This window comes from Pempheris klunzingeri, chromosome 11 (genome assembly GCF_042242105.1).
Source record: "Pempheris klunzingeri isolate RE-2024b chromosome 11, fPemKlu1.hap1, whole genome shotgun sequence".
Lineage (NCBI taxonomy): Eukaryota > Metazoa > Chordata > Actinopteri > Acropomatiformes > Pempheridae > Pempheris > Pempheris klunzingeri.
Window position 1 is genome coordinate 6149397 of NC_092022.1, and position 13378 is coordinate 6162774.

Consider the following 13378-nt stretch of genomic DNA (forward strand, 5'->3'; position numbering starts at 1 on the left):
CCATCATCCCCAACCTGCCCAAGAAGCGTCATCCATCTCCTTGGTGCGAAAGAGGCCAATGTTTCCCCAGAAGCAATGAGTCACCCGAAAGGTGACATCCAACAGGCAGACACTTCCATTTTTCAATATTCCATTTCAGTGTTGGTGACGTAGGTGCAATGTTCCATTACAGTGCAAGCATCGTTTTCCAGGGCTAAACTGAAATGACAACCATTCAACTTGGAAAACGCGCTTCTTCAGAAAAGCACTGCGGCATAGATGAGGCACAAGTTATGAGCAATGAGGTAGACGTTGTCATCTTTCAAGCAGGTCATCCAATGACAAGTGACGACCTGCCATCAACACAAAGCACAGACCATTTGGAAGGTGAGCAAAGCGGTGTTTGATGTGCTACGTATGTTGGCTTCCTTCAAGCCCCAACAGCATCACAATCTTTCACTCTGACGGGGTTAATGATTGTACCGTCAACAGCATCAGTGAGAATCAATACAGGAAACTTCATTTACTCCTATAGGCTGTTTCAACAAGATGACAGTGAGGAATTTGTAGGTGGGTTGTTAAAGGTAGTGAAATCATGGTGATGTCTGACAGCATTTAGGTGATGCCATGCGTTTTGGTAAACAAAGTGGTATAATGATGACGATAGTTTCTTGTAGTTTCCTCTACATACTGTAGGATAATAACATGACAACAGTGCAGCGGTTCACAGAAGATGAGGTATTCAAACTGTATTGAAACTATGGCTGGATTTGCAACCTCTTCTACCTCTTAATATAAAAAAACTGTACAATTTAACATAATCTAATAGAATAGTTTTGCACTTCACACTTTCTTTAAAAGTAAATGTATGTGTGTTTGTATGTATGTGTGTATATATATATATATATATATATAAAAAAAATTGTGTGGAAACCGATTAATGTCTAGCAGGACAATCACCCTAAACAAGCATCAAAGCAATGCCTGAGCTGTTTGAAGTCCTAGGAAGAGCAAGGATTGCTGAATTGCAAAGTTGTCCCTTCGCAGTCACCATACATAAACCCTCAACTACTTCAAGAAAAAATGAAACCAGAAAAGATGAGATGCACTTCAATGTCACAAGACAAGACACTGACAGAGAGCTAGAATAATGTGAATTTTCACAATTTAATACTAAGGATTTGTCTTAAAACGTGTCACTTGTGTCATTATAACAACTCAACTAAACATGCAAACACATTCATTTATGCAATCATCCAGCATAGCCTTAACATAACCACGTATGCATTATTGCTCATGTCCATGTCTGTTAGGGAATAGATATCCCATATCTAAAGTACTCTTTACCAGTCAAAATATGCAAAAAAAAAACTAGCCAACAATGTGATCCAAACAGCATCAGTTTTTCTCTCAAAAAAAAAAACTGTACGTATCAGCTTTTAAAACATCAATGCCTTTTTTCTAGTTCTTTTTTTTCTGTTAAAAAAATGGGCATTTTCTGCTTTATTTGACAGTACTGGTAGAGAGAGACGGGAAAGGAAGAGAGAGAGAGGGGATGCCCCTAAGAAACTTGGCCTATGAGAAAAAAAAAGTTTAATATCCTGAGTATAAAAATAGAATTCAGGCTTTTGTAATAAAGAAATAAAGCAGTTTGTTCAGATAATGTCCAATGATAGTGTCACAATAAATTCAGTTAAAATATTTAAGATATGAAAAACACATCAAAACAAATTGGTAAAACCATCACTGAGATATTCAAGTTACTACAATATTTTTAAGCACAGAAGTAAAACATCTGTAATCTTTTTACAGAGAAAATAAAAGCACCAAGCAGCATAGCAAGTGGATCATTACCGGAGTAGCTGAGCAGCATATCTGAAAAGAAAATACATTTTATGTTCAATTTCATTAATTAATAAATTGTGCCTTGGGGACTTGGGGAGAAGGACATGACTGTTAATAAAGGGGTTCTCTTTAAAAACAAAAAAATAATAGAAAGCTCAAGAGTTCACAGGAAGGATTGGTAGAATGTCCATTTCTGCTGTAGGCAGCGCTTCATCCATTTTCAGGGCAAAGCCAGCACCTTTATCTTTAAAGTCAATAAAAGACGATTGAGAAGGAAAGAAGATGATGGAGTATATCTCTTTGTTCTCCTCCCCTCCCTGTCCATCACTCATCCCAACTAAACCCTTTAACTCTCTCTAACATATAACTTACTAGAAAAAAAGTGCTTGCGTCTAAAGCCAAAAAAGGGAAATGGTTTGGGTAAATCTCTGAGGTTGCAGCACAGCTTCAATTCTGTTCTACAAACACTTTCAGTGGCAACAGCAGCTTTCATGGAAAAGGTGTTTCTTGCCATGAAACAGAAAAAAGTCGGATGGGTATGAAGGGAAAGACAGGGAGGGAGAAATAAACTTTCTTGACACAGATGGTGTCCAGGTGTCGAAAACTTTTTCATCATTTATTTCTTGTTATTCATTATGCATCAAGCTTGGGTTTTAGTCAGATGCTGCGCATAGATTAGAAAACTATCCCAAAATGTCCTTACAGCAGTGGTGTGGTACCTCAGCGTCAGTTGAGCAGCAACTTGGCAGGAGATGTGAAACCAAGGAAGTGGGGGAAAAAAAACCCTAAAAAATGGCTCAGCATCAGACAAACAGAGGCAGTGGTTTTGGGAGATGGTTGAGTGGGAAAGAAGAAAGTAATAAAGATGAATACCAATGGGGTGGTTTTTGAGAGAAGGTTTCACTTCATCTTAGGTGAGTGAAGGGATTTAAAGTTGTGACTTGCAAGATTCACTTGTGTCTATGTTTGGTATTAAGCAATCACTACTTTGGTGCTTCTGCATGTTCCTTCCCAAAGAACACAAATAGTCAAATAGTGAAGCCAGTAATAGGTGTGTAAACTTCAAGCTTTAACATGACTCAGTTTCTAGAACAATTGAATATTTGGACATCTGATTAGCTAAAGCTGTCAAGCATTCCCAGCTGCTAGTGTCTTGATTTTGAGAGGGTGCTGCTTTACTTTTTTACACATGATTGTAAAATTGGTTTTGTATTGGTGGTGGATTTGAAAATATCAGCTTGGGCTGTCAGAAATGACTTCACTTATATCCAGAATTTTTGAGGTATATAAGAACAAAAAAGCTGATACTGATAGATTGCTAATATTTCATACACAAAAGCATATAACATAAACAAAGGTAACAATTCCTTATTTGTTTGTTAAGTATCACCAATGTGTGCACTAAGTGGAGCATTTTACAGTTGAAAAAAATGTTTGTCAGTGCTCTCTGGTGGACAAACCATATAATGACATCACCTCAAACATAATGATACCAGTGAATATGTGTGTTAAGCTAGCATTAGCCAACATTCGTAAACTCCACAGGTGAAGCCATGCTATCACAAGTGAGTTTGTGTCAATGCGAGACACTTTTTAAAAAGTCTCACTATTTGTGTCTTTTCCTTGCATTATTGGTGAAAGGAGAATTACGGTTGTTAAAATTGGGCGAACTTCCAAAGAAACTGAAAGAACTTATCAAAAAAGACTAAAGATTATAGACATCTTTTATATGACAAAACATGAATGAACTGTTTAAACATTGTTGATAAAGTTGTAAAGCAGAGGTTGCCCTGGCTCAATCCTGTCGGAGCTTAAACAGGCTCCAGGTGGAGGAGCCACAATGGGGTTTGTTAACTTCATTAAGTTTGTTGGAAGTTTGAAGTTCATCCAAAAAGCAATAAACCTTGGCGTAGGTGGCGAAAACAAACAGTTATGTGGGATGGCTTAGAGTTAGATATGCAGGTAAAACCCTTTTGAAGGCACTAGCAAACCGCTTTATCTTAGCCACAGAGAGGCTTAGTGGTATATCAGTGACAAAATTTGTCATGGCAACACCTTTCTGTCCCCCTCACACAGACATACACACAATAAATTGATGAATGGGAGTGTTGCTTCAAATTAAGATATGCTAATGTGAACACAATGTACCATCTGTTTGTCCTCTCATCACACTGAGAGGGCCTGAGAGCAGCCCTCAATCCTTCTGATTCCATTTTTTCTTCTCTTTACTCTTTTCCTCTTTCTCCTAGTTGGTTAAGAAGAGAAGCTTAGATCAGACCAATGAGCTTACTGCCTCCCTTTGTGCTTGTTTCCTCCTCCTTTCCTTTAAGACGTTCAAAAGCCCCCAGGCAACTTCCTTTCCTCTATCTTCTCTCATTTTCCTATTTCCTGCCTCTTGACCCTGACTCCATCTCTGGAAAATAGAGAAGTTTTGACTTCTTTGCAACCACAACTCTATTTCTTTCTTCCCCAGTTTCACTGTTCCTTTTTATGTTTTCATTCAGACTGACTTGTCTTCCTTAAATGTCTACGTTCGGGATTTCTCCGATGATCTTTTACTTTTTGGTCTAATTTGTATTTCATAGGTTAAAGCAGTGTTTAACCTAAGCAGCAAACATACTTTTATTCACTCTTAGAAAGTGAAAAGAGTGTTTATCCAACATATCGCCTTTTCAGAGCCACGTCTTGTTTTTAGCTGCACTGCTTTGTATTTCTAAATCACCCAGCAGTCGGTTCTATTTTTTCCTCAATCTAATCGATCCATCTAATTGTGTAAATGGGTGATGTTCATTTAAAACATGACATGTCATTACAATTATAGTTATGAGAATTTACACATCCCATCACTCTGCATTCTTACGTTTCCACCAAGTCAGTCTTCAGCAGGACAAACCCTTTCCACTGTGTTCCTTCCCTCTTTCCTTCTTTCTCCTCTTTGTGTATTCAGGTTTCTCTATCTAGTGTTATCCATTCATTGGCCTACCCAAGACGTGTGTGTGTGTGTGTGTGTGTGTTACTAAGCCAGTGGCAGAGAGCCTGGCTAGGCAGTAGAACATAGAGACATGTAGTGTTTGGCAGCTACCAACAGTATATACCCTGCCTGTCCCTGCTCACACTCTGGCACCCAATAGCATCTCCCTACCCACCTCTACTACTCTACATACAAAAACATGCCCATGTCCCTGGCAGTGGCACTGCTCTGCAATGAGTTACATTTTTCCAAAGGGCTTCAAGTCAATGCTGGAATTATGATTGCAAAACTATAGACTCCGTAATGACAGAATTGAATTAAAATAACATTTCTGTGTAAATATGTGTAACTGCATGTAAATATGAGTGTTTTCCTCCAAAATGTACATAATTTCTTTGCCTTACATGGTCAATCTAATATCCCTGTTTTCAAGGATTTAGGCTAGCGTTATTCTGTTCCATGAATTTCTTATCATCAACAAACGTGGACAAGAATCTTGGTGTCACAATTGATTCAAAATTGATAACTAATTCAAAACCAATTCTCATTTAAACACATAGAAAAGAGGGCGCTATTTTTACTACTCCAATGTGCTGTGTGCTAAACTGTTTACTCATTAACTTGCAGTTAATCGAACGTCTTCATATAGTTTGTTTGGCCCAACAGAAAAAGACAAAAGTGTGGGTGAGGGTACACTTTAAGTCAATAATATAGAAATAGTTCTTCCACCTGCATGAGAGAAGAGGACTGAAAGTGTAACTGGCTGACCACTAAATGTCTTAGAAACAGAATAGAAACACAAGAAACACGAGTTAAAGTGAAGAAAAAACGGAGTGCTCTGCTGTTTTGTTATTATTGTTATTAGCGTCTCCTGCAGTAACACTAATGCAGTCCAGAGTGAAAAATCTCGACTAATGGCGGATGGATTGCCATGAGATTTTGCACAGAATATAATGATAAATGAATCCACCAACAGTCGTCGGTTTATAACATGTAATCACAACGTCCAGTTTGAACCTGGCTGTTAAGTAAACACACATCAAGTCATTTATAGTATGCGATTGGTGCAGCAAATGGACTGCCAACTTGAATTCACTGACATTTGAGCTCCCACTCCTACGGTAAGAGGAACCCAGAAAATGTATTTTCTGTGCAAAAATGTATGAAATGTATCTTTTTCTGCATGATGTAATGCAGCAAACAGTTCTCATTGGAGTGTGAAGACAAAGACCAGATGTTGCAGAGCAAACAGCAGACAGAATGTCGACCTACCTGTGTACTCCTGAGAATTGCTGGCCGTGGAAAATAAGCTCCATTGTGTAAATGATGGGCTGTTTGCTCATCTTATACCACCATACCAGGAAAGTTCATGCAGCAATATAGTATAAGTATGCCCATGTGCATCGGCTGTCTGTGTCCATCTTTTCGACTATATCTGCGCCTTAAGCCGGCCGCTTGTTTTAGGACTATATGGAAGCACACTAATGATGGCGTGTGATGTGTGCTATCACTTATGTGCAGCCATTTATAGTTTAAATTCATTCACTTTTATTCAGTTCAACTTTTAACCCCAACTTAATTTGCAACACATCAAGAAGTAGTGAAGATATTATTCCTATCTGAAGCCACAGTATTTTCAAAAACAAAGTCTGGGAAACTGAATAATGTGGAATTTGTAATGAATGAAGAATGAAAATAATGTCAGCCTCCCGGGCATGTTTTCTCATTACAATTCTTTCACACAATCAGACATGAATGACCGCTATGGGGAAATGTACTTTTCACTCCAGCACAGAACCGTTTTAGATACTTGATTCACTCCACAAATTCACACTCAAAATACTTCACATCAAGCTGTAGATAAGGGGACTATGTGTCCCTGTCACAGTGGATGAGAATAAAAGTGATATAAAGAAATGGAAAAGGGTTCTGACCATAAAAAAGGAACAGCATGAGTGGCAGCAGTATGGCCTTTAAAACAAAAAAAAAGCAACGTTCAACTAAACAACAGGCATGCGGTTAATAATTCAGGGAGCATAAAAGTCCGTTTGAGAGAAGGTTTTCTAATATTCATGTGACATGATAGCCAAGACAGGAACTCTGGCTCTCACTGGGCACAGTGTTATTCATACTGTGAGGCACTACAGTGTTTTGTAATTCATAGCTTTGGTTTTTAGGCCAAGTGAGGACATATCTAGACCAACCCTGTGCTTCAGTAGCAAACTCAATAATTCAAGATTTGCTCTCAACTTCTAAACTGGTGTTAGTCTAATATTCAAAGATATTTCAATCAATAGCTGTGAACTCCACTAAAACTCAAACCCAATGCCAAAAAACAACAAACTGTCAATTTCCAGCAGGGAGACAAACAGTTAAATGTATTCATCCAAGCACAACTAATAACTTTCTTCATTACGTACTCTATATGTAATTGTTGTTATCATGCAGTGAAAGGATATTGAAAATCACTCTCACAGCTTTGGACACAACTTGAACACAGCTTCCTAGAGAACAAAAGCTAAAGACTAAAGTACCAAAACTGGCCTTAAAAGAAAACATGGAGGAATTGTTGGTCAATAATATCTTGGCCCTGGCTGCCTAGGAATACTTTCATTTCAGGCCAAATGCCAGGGGCAAGGTCTTGTCTACTTCAAATGTGTGGCTTATCCTCACAACAGTGTGACATGTTTCTTTTCTCTCTCAGACTCCTCTGTTAGATTGCCCTTACATGTCCAGTCTTTCTGTGATGGCACCTGGCAGATACTTGACAGAGAACCAATCTACGTGTCATTTCACATTATGGCAGATCCACACAATGACTGCTGATGTCCTATCTTCTCACCAATTATGTTCCCCTAATCTTATGTTATCTTCTTCACATTTCATTGCCCATTATAATTCCCATTTTATTGTTTTCCCACAGCGCTTACTGCACACTGGAGGGAGTACTTCTTCCACACCGAATAATTATTATGTTGAGAAGTTTTTCCAAGTCAGCAAAGTTTTTGGATAGTAGTGCCACTTGAGCTGGGTTAGAAAAGTTAAATGTTTTGCTATTCTATCCACTTTACTTTATTACACTTCGCTAAGCCAGCAATCTATCATTTTTTTCTATCACTTTAACATTTTACTTTATGAGTAGTTATTACATCTATGCAGATTCATTATCTGCCAAGCTAAATTGACCTCCTTTATAGATTACAGTCTTCAAAGGTTACACCCGATGACATAATCCCTTCAGACTCTGCGAGGAGTCTGTGAATCACTGGTGTGATATTACATTTTCAGACAGATCAGTTTGCTATATCACGGCAAAGAAAAGAACTTAGGGGTGGCACTGCACCATTTATTGTCGACAATGCTGTTGTGTGCAGCCACAGATGGTGTGGTTGTCAAAGTTGTCGAGGCCTGAAAATAAACACTGCTAAACCCTACAGGTACTGTTGCCATCGCAGCTTTCCTGCTGTATTACTCCAGGGGGAAGGGTTAGTAAACCTGATACTTGCACAAAGCATGGTATATAAAAATGGTTCTTACAATCAACAGTGTCCTTCAGCTGTGGATGGATGAGACCTCTTGGTGATCCATGGTGTAGATTCAGCCTAGGAGATAAATTCATGAATGACTGAAGGCGTGGAGCAACTATAAATGTCCATGTAATAAAAATGTGTCTATTGTTGTTCTAGATACATTTTAATTCTAGTGTTTAACTACAGCCTTGAGACCAAACTAGCTCCCTAACTATCATCTCTAAATCCTGACTGCTGACTGTTCTGCACGCATGCAAGCAAGCTACATATAGTTGTGAAGAATGACATTCAAGCAGCAAGCCCTTCACCACAGCCATACCTGTCCTTCAACCATCTCCTCATTAATGTCTAGCTTGTGTAATTAAAAATGGGTTAATCACCTCCTGTCCCCATGGGCAGCCTGAGCCTCTTGCCTGTTGGTAAAAAGCTCCAGGACAGCGAAGCCTCGCCCCAGGGCATGCTGGGAGCCGTCTGGCCTGGGTGACAAAGACACCAGCTCCAGAACCAGCACTGTGCTGGACAACCGCAGACACGTGTGGAAGTACAGGACCTACAGAAGCATACAACACATGGTGCGAAAAAAAGACATTGTTAATCCCACATTCCTGCAGCGTGGATTTTATCTAATGCCAATGCCTGTGATCTAAACCTTAGTGTTGACTTGAAATGAGGCCCAGCTAACACTTAGTTGAGCATCAAACTGTGGCACAGGAACATTAAAACAGAGTTAGAAAGTTACACAGCACATCTTCAGATACATCATGCTCTAAAACACTGATATTTACTTCTATTAACACACCAGTAAAACAAGTACATGCTCTACTAAAACCCATAGTACAAAAACAAAAAAAACAACTGACTCAACATTAGTAAGAGTATTCTCTTGCTGTTTGATAACAGATTGGTTATAAGACTGCTTCCTGGATAAAGTCACAAATGCACAAACTGCACTAAACAACAGGGTAGGTGTTAAAGCACCTTAGAAGAAAGTGGAATTGCTTTGAAAACATACATTTTGCTATTCAATCACGTCATGTTGTTCCAAAACCTTTTGTAAAATTAATTATTATCAATAATACTTTTCATTAACTGAAGAACTGGTGAAAACCCATAAACCTCCAACATATTGAACATGTGCACATATGGTATGACGATGGTGAGTGCAATGCCTTTCAGCAACAAATGTATTTTCGAAATGTATTTTAACCACCAGAATCCAGCTATGGTGACATAACCTCTACAAGTGAGCAGATGCCTATCTATGCCTATGAAAAACAAGAATAAACAGTAATTTAACAACTTTGGGTAATCTATACAGAACATATCAAAAACTGGCAGACCTATTCTCACACTTTGTTAACATATGATTGAAACAAGGTCAAGCTCAGTTAAAAGACATATACTACAAAAGTGGCCAAGAAATAGCATGTTGAGTGTCACCTCAGGCAAATGACATATAAACAAGTACAGATGGTACACAATCCCTTGGTACCTAGCTTGGCTGTCAGCATCGACTGTTGCTGTCATTTAAGTTACTGCAGTCTAGGGAGAGTAAAAATGAGAACATCACACACATAGAGTACTGGGGATTCAAAAATGGGATAAATACTCCCTCCCAACAAGACACGGGCTAAAATCAACATGATGTCAGGCTGAATGAATGAAGTGGAACGAAATGGCAGTTCAGTGTATTATCAGGTGAAAAGATTGGTAGCCTCTATAATAATCGTGAAATGTACATCTTGTTGGTTACTATGCCTTATTTAGAAAGATAAATGAAACCCTTTCTTGCTTTTGATTCCCAAGCAATGTGGTATCAATATCCATATTGTAGGTCTCTAGAAGGAATGAGCCAGACATCCAGGGTTGAAAAGAATACCTGATTGATGAGGATGTGACACCAAAAATGTCACATCCAAAGGGGGAGCATGTCCCCTTGGTGAGGGGACTCTTTAGGATCATGTGGGGGGGGACTGGCCTTGCTATTTTTACACAAGTTCAGAGGAAGACAGTCAAGCTGTTTGTAGTCTGTGCCAGGTAGGTGCAATTGTTTACAGACTCAGATCTGCCATTCAAATTGGAAATAATAGCCTACCTACAGCGGAGCTACGCTGATTTACATGCACAAAGGCCTGCATATGATAAAGAGACCCACAAACTCTCTGTGATCCATTGGTCCATGAGCACAATAAAGCCTGTTTCAAAACCATAAAGAACATGACCGTGTCAACAGAAAAAAATAGCATAAGTAGACATGAGTTACCTTAAAATAAAGAGCCAATTTCTCCCAGCCGACAGTGGCAGAGCCTGTTCATCTTTAGACCCCGCTATCAGCCACCACAGAGCCGTATATTCAAATTCAAAACCTCTGAGGCATTCCTATTTCGGCCACATCAGTCTTTTATCTCTGTGCACGGTGAGTTTAAATTACTAGTTTTCCAAATGCAAACACTGCTGAATACAAATGGAAAACGTGGGAGACAAAGATACACATCTAGCCATGGTTTGATTTACCCATTTGTCTGTTTTCAAATACTCTCTGGACTTTGCCTTGCTGACAAGGATGTTGAGATTCACAAAATATCTAACAAACTGGTGAAGTGAATATAGAGGCTCTGAATTGGTGAGGAATTTTTCATTGCTGTGCTCTCTGTGGAACGTTTAAGAGAAAAGTAATTGTATGAAATCTTTATAAAATCTGACATGACTAATTTCTCAAAAATAGTAATGCACATTTTCTTGGGTGCTGAGCATTTATTCTGTGTGTTTGCTGAGCTGGAATTCAGACATATATTCTAGCTGCAGCAAACACAGGCTGAGCTCAGAAAGTAAAAATATCCCCCATCCCAAGATGCATGTCATTCAGTATTCATGGACTGAAACTTTACTTTCACTCAGTTTATTTATTTATTTCCCTCCAACCTTAACTCCCAAATCAAAGTCTCATCTTTGAATGAACTCCTCTTGAACCTTTCCCAAGCTGTATAAGCAAGAGATTGAAGGGGGGCGGTGGTCCAAATTTTCTATCATGTTCACCCAAGTTTTCTTCCCCTGTGATAATGTGGAATTTGCATTGTGGTCAAAGACGTGGTCCCTTGTCTCAAAGCAATCCAAACGTGGACATTGTTCGTGACGGATTTCCAATTCAAAGGTAGAATTCCTTTTTCATCTGCCTCACTGCTTTGATACACCTCCAAATTGATTCTATTCCAATCTCAGGAAGAAATAAATAAATAAACACTATCCCCACGGAGCAAATATCTCCCTTATTCAATTTACAATAATTCAGATTTTCAAAGGATGCATCAGTGCTCAGTAGCCATGACTGGTCATGAATAATTTGAAACAGACAAACTGAACTAAGGATAAAATTGTGTCAAGTGTTTCAGATTAAATATTTTTGCCTAAACATACATGAGCTGATTATTGTACAGTTTTCCTGTGATGGTAAAGCAGGGTTTAGATGCTCCTTGTTTTGCCTCAAGACCTTTTTCATATCTTTCTCCAATACAAATTCACAGCTGGACATCGCTTAGCTGACCTGCGTTGCTTAGATCTTGCTTCAGAGCAGGGCTGAAGCTTAGCCTTCGACCAGCAGTATCGACTGAGTTGGTTGCCGCAATCAACAAACTGCCTCTAGAGTGTAGTTATAGAAATGGCTGGAAGACTGAAGGTATCATAATCCTCAGCTTCTAGTGGTCGCATTTACTCCAGTGTTTCTGTTCTTACTATTGATCTAATACAAAGCAACCTCACTGTTCTCTAATCCAAGCAGCTTTGCAGTGATTTGTTATGCGCTGCAAATAAAGGCAGTTCTTCCCTTGCTATGTTGCTCTTTTGTTCAACACCACCTGCAGGTGTCACACAAGAAAAGCCTTCAAGTCCACGCCTAGTAACTTCGCACTAAATCCACTTTATTATTATGATTTTGTGGGCATCCTAAGCATTTATTGGATAACGACAGCAGAGAGACAAGGGCTGACTGAGAGAGAGGTAGGGAATGACATGTAACTAAGGTCTCTGACTGGATTCAAACCATGAAGATTGCATTTAATGGTCAACATCTTAACCCCTAAATATACTTTTTTGATTTAGTGAATTGTACGCACTGTCACTATATTATTAGCTGATTTAGGTTGCTATAGCTGTAACTCCAATGGACATACTTTGACTTTTTCTAGAGAAAACTTTCCGAGTAATTATGCCTCTAGACCAACAAAATCTGATCTATTGTTACTGCTTGCTTATTATTGAGTTTTTCATCTTTATTATGTAAACATAGCACATTTGCAAAAAGGTCTTTAGTTTCTCAATTCTTTCTTTATGAGTGCATAAAAAGGTTGAATGAATCTTGCCATAACAGCAGCATATGCAGGAGTTGTAGCAGCACCTCTTATGTCATATCTTTCTTCTGATTTTGTCAGATTCCATTTTAGTCATATATAACTTTGTATAAACCAGCTAAAATTTGAATCAATTTAATTTAAACAAACAAGGGAGAAATAAACATACAGCTACAAGTAACTTGTAATTAAGAAAAGTAACACCATTCCAGTACTGTCTCTGTCTACAGAAACACAGTGTGTTTTAATATCATACCATATTCGACATTTACTGATCTTCATTGTGTATTGCTCTGAGAGTTAGTACTGCAATGAACTGATGAAATGAGTGTACCGTAATGTTTTGTACTAACAGAACGAGGGAAGAGGGAATGAGGCAAGGTGTGTGCCAAAAGACGTCACTAGAGTTTTGTTTTGTCTTAGATAACTTATGTCTGGGTAAACTAAGGATTTTTGCGGAAAAGGGAGTTCTGAATTTTGCATCCCTAGCTAAGGAAACACATTTGTTCTCACATTCAAATATTCAACACTGACACTTACCTCAGTCTGCCTGAGCACAACTTTTATTATTATTTCAAGACCAACAAAATGTACTACTCTTTTTCTCTAGAACTTTACGTTAAGGCAATGTTATGAGATCTTGTTCCTTCCCAGCACCACAGGACAACTGGGAGTTGTCACTGAGGAAACAGCTTGCATCGACAGCAATG

General features: G+C 38.7%; 1 protein-coding gene across 1 annotated transcript in view; it reads right to left on the bottom strand.

Annotated features, from left to right (window-relative positions):
• Positions 1 to 13378, bottom strand: part of nphp4 (nephronophthisis 4) — a 153849-nt gene that overhangs the window by 120339 nt on the left and 20132 nt on the right. Inside the window, exons 3-4 of the mRNA XM_070840057.1 lie at positions 8706 to 8875; positions 8333 to 8397 (exon numbers count right to left, since the gene is read on the bottom strand). Of these exons, the coding sequence (XP_070696158.1) occupies positions 8333 to 8397; positions 8706 to 8875 (235 nt within the window). The remainder of the gene's footprint in view (positions 1 to 8332; positions 8398 to 8705; positions 8876 to 13378) is intronic.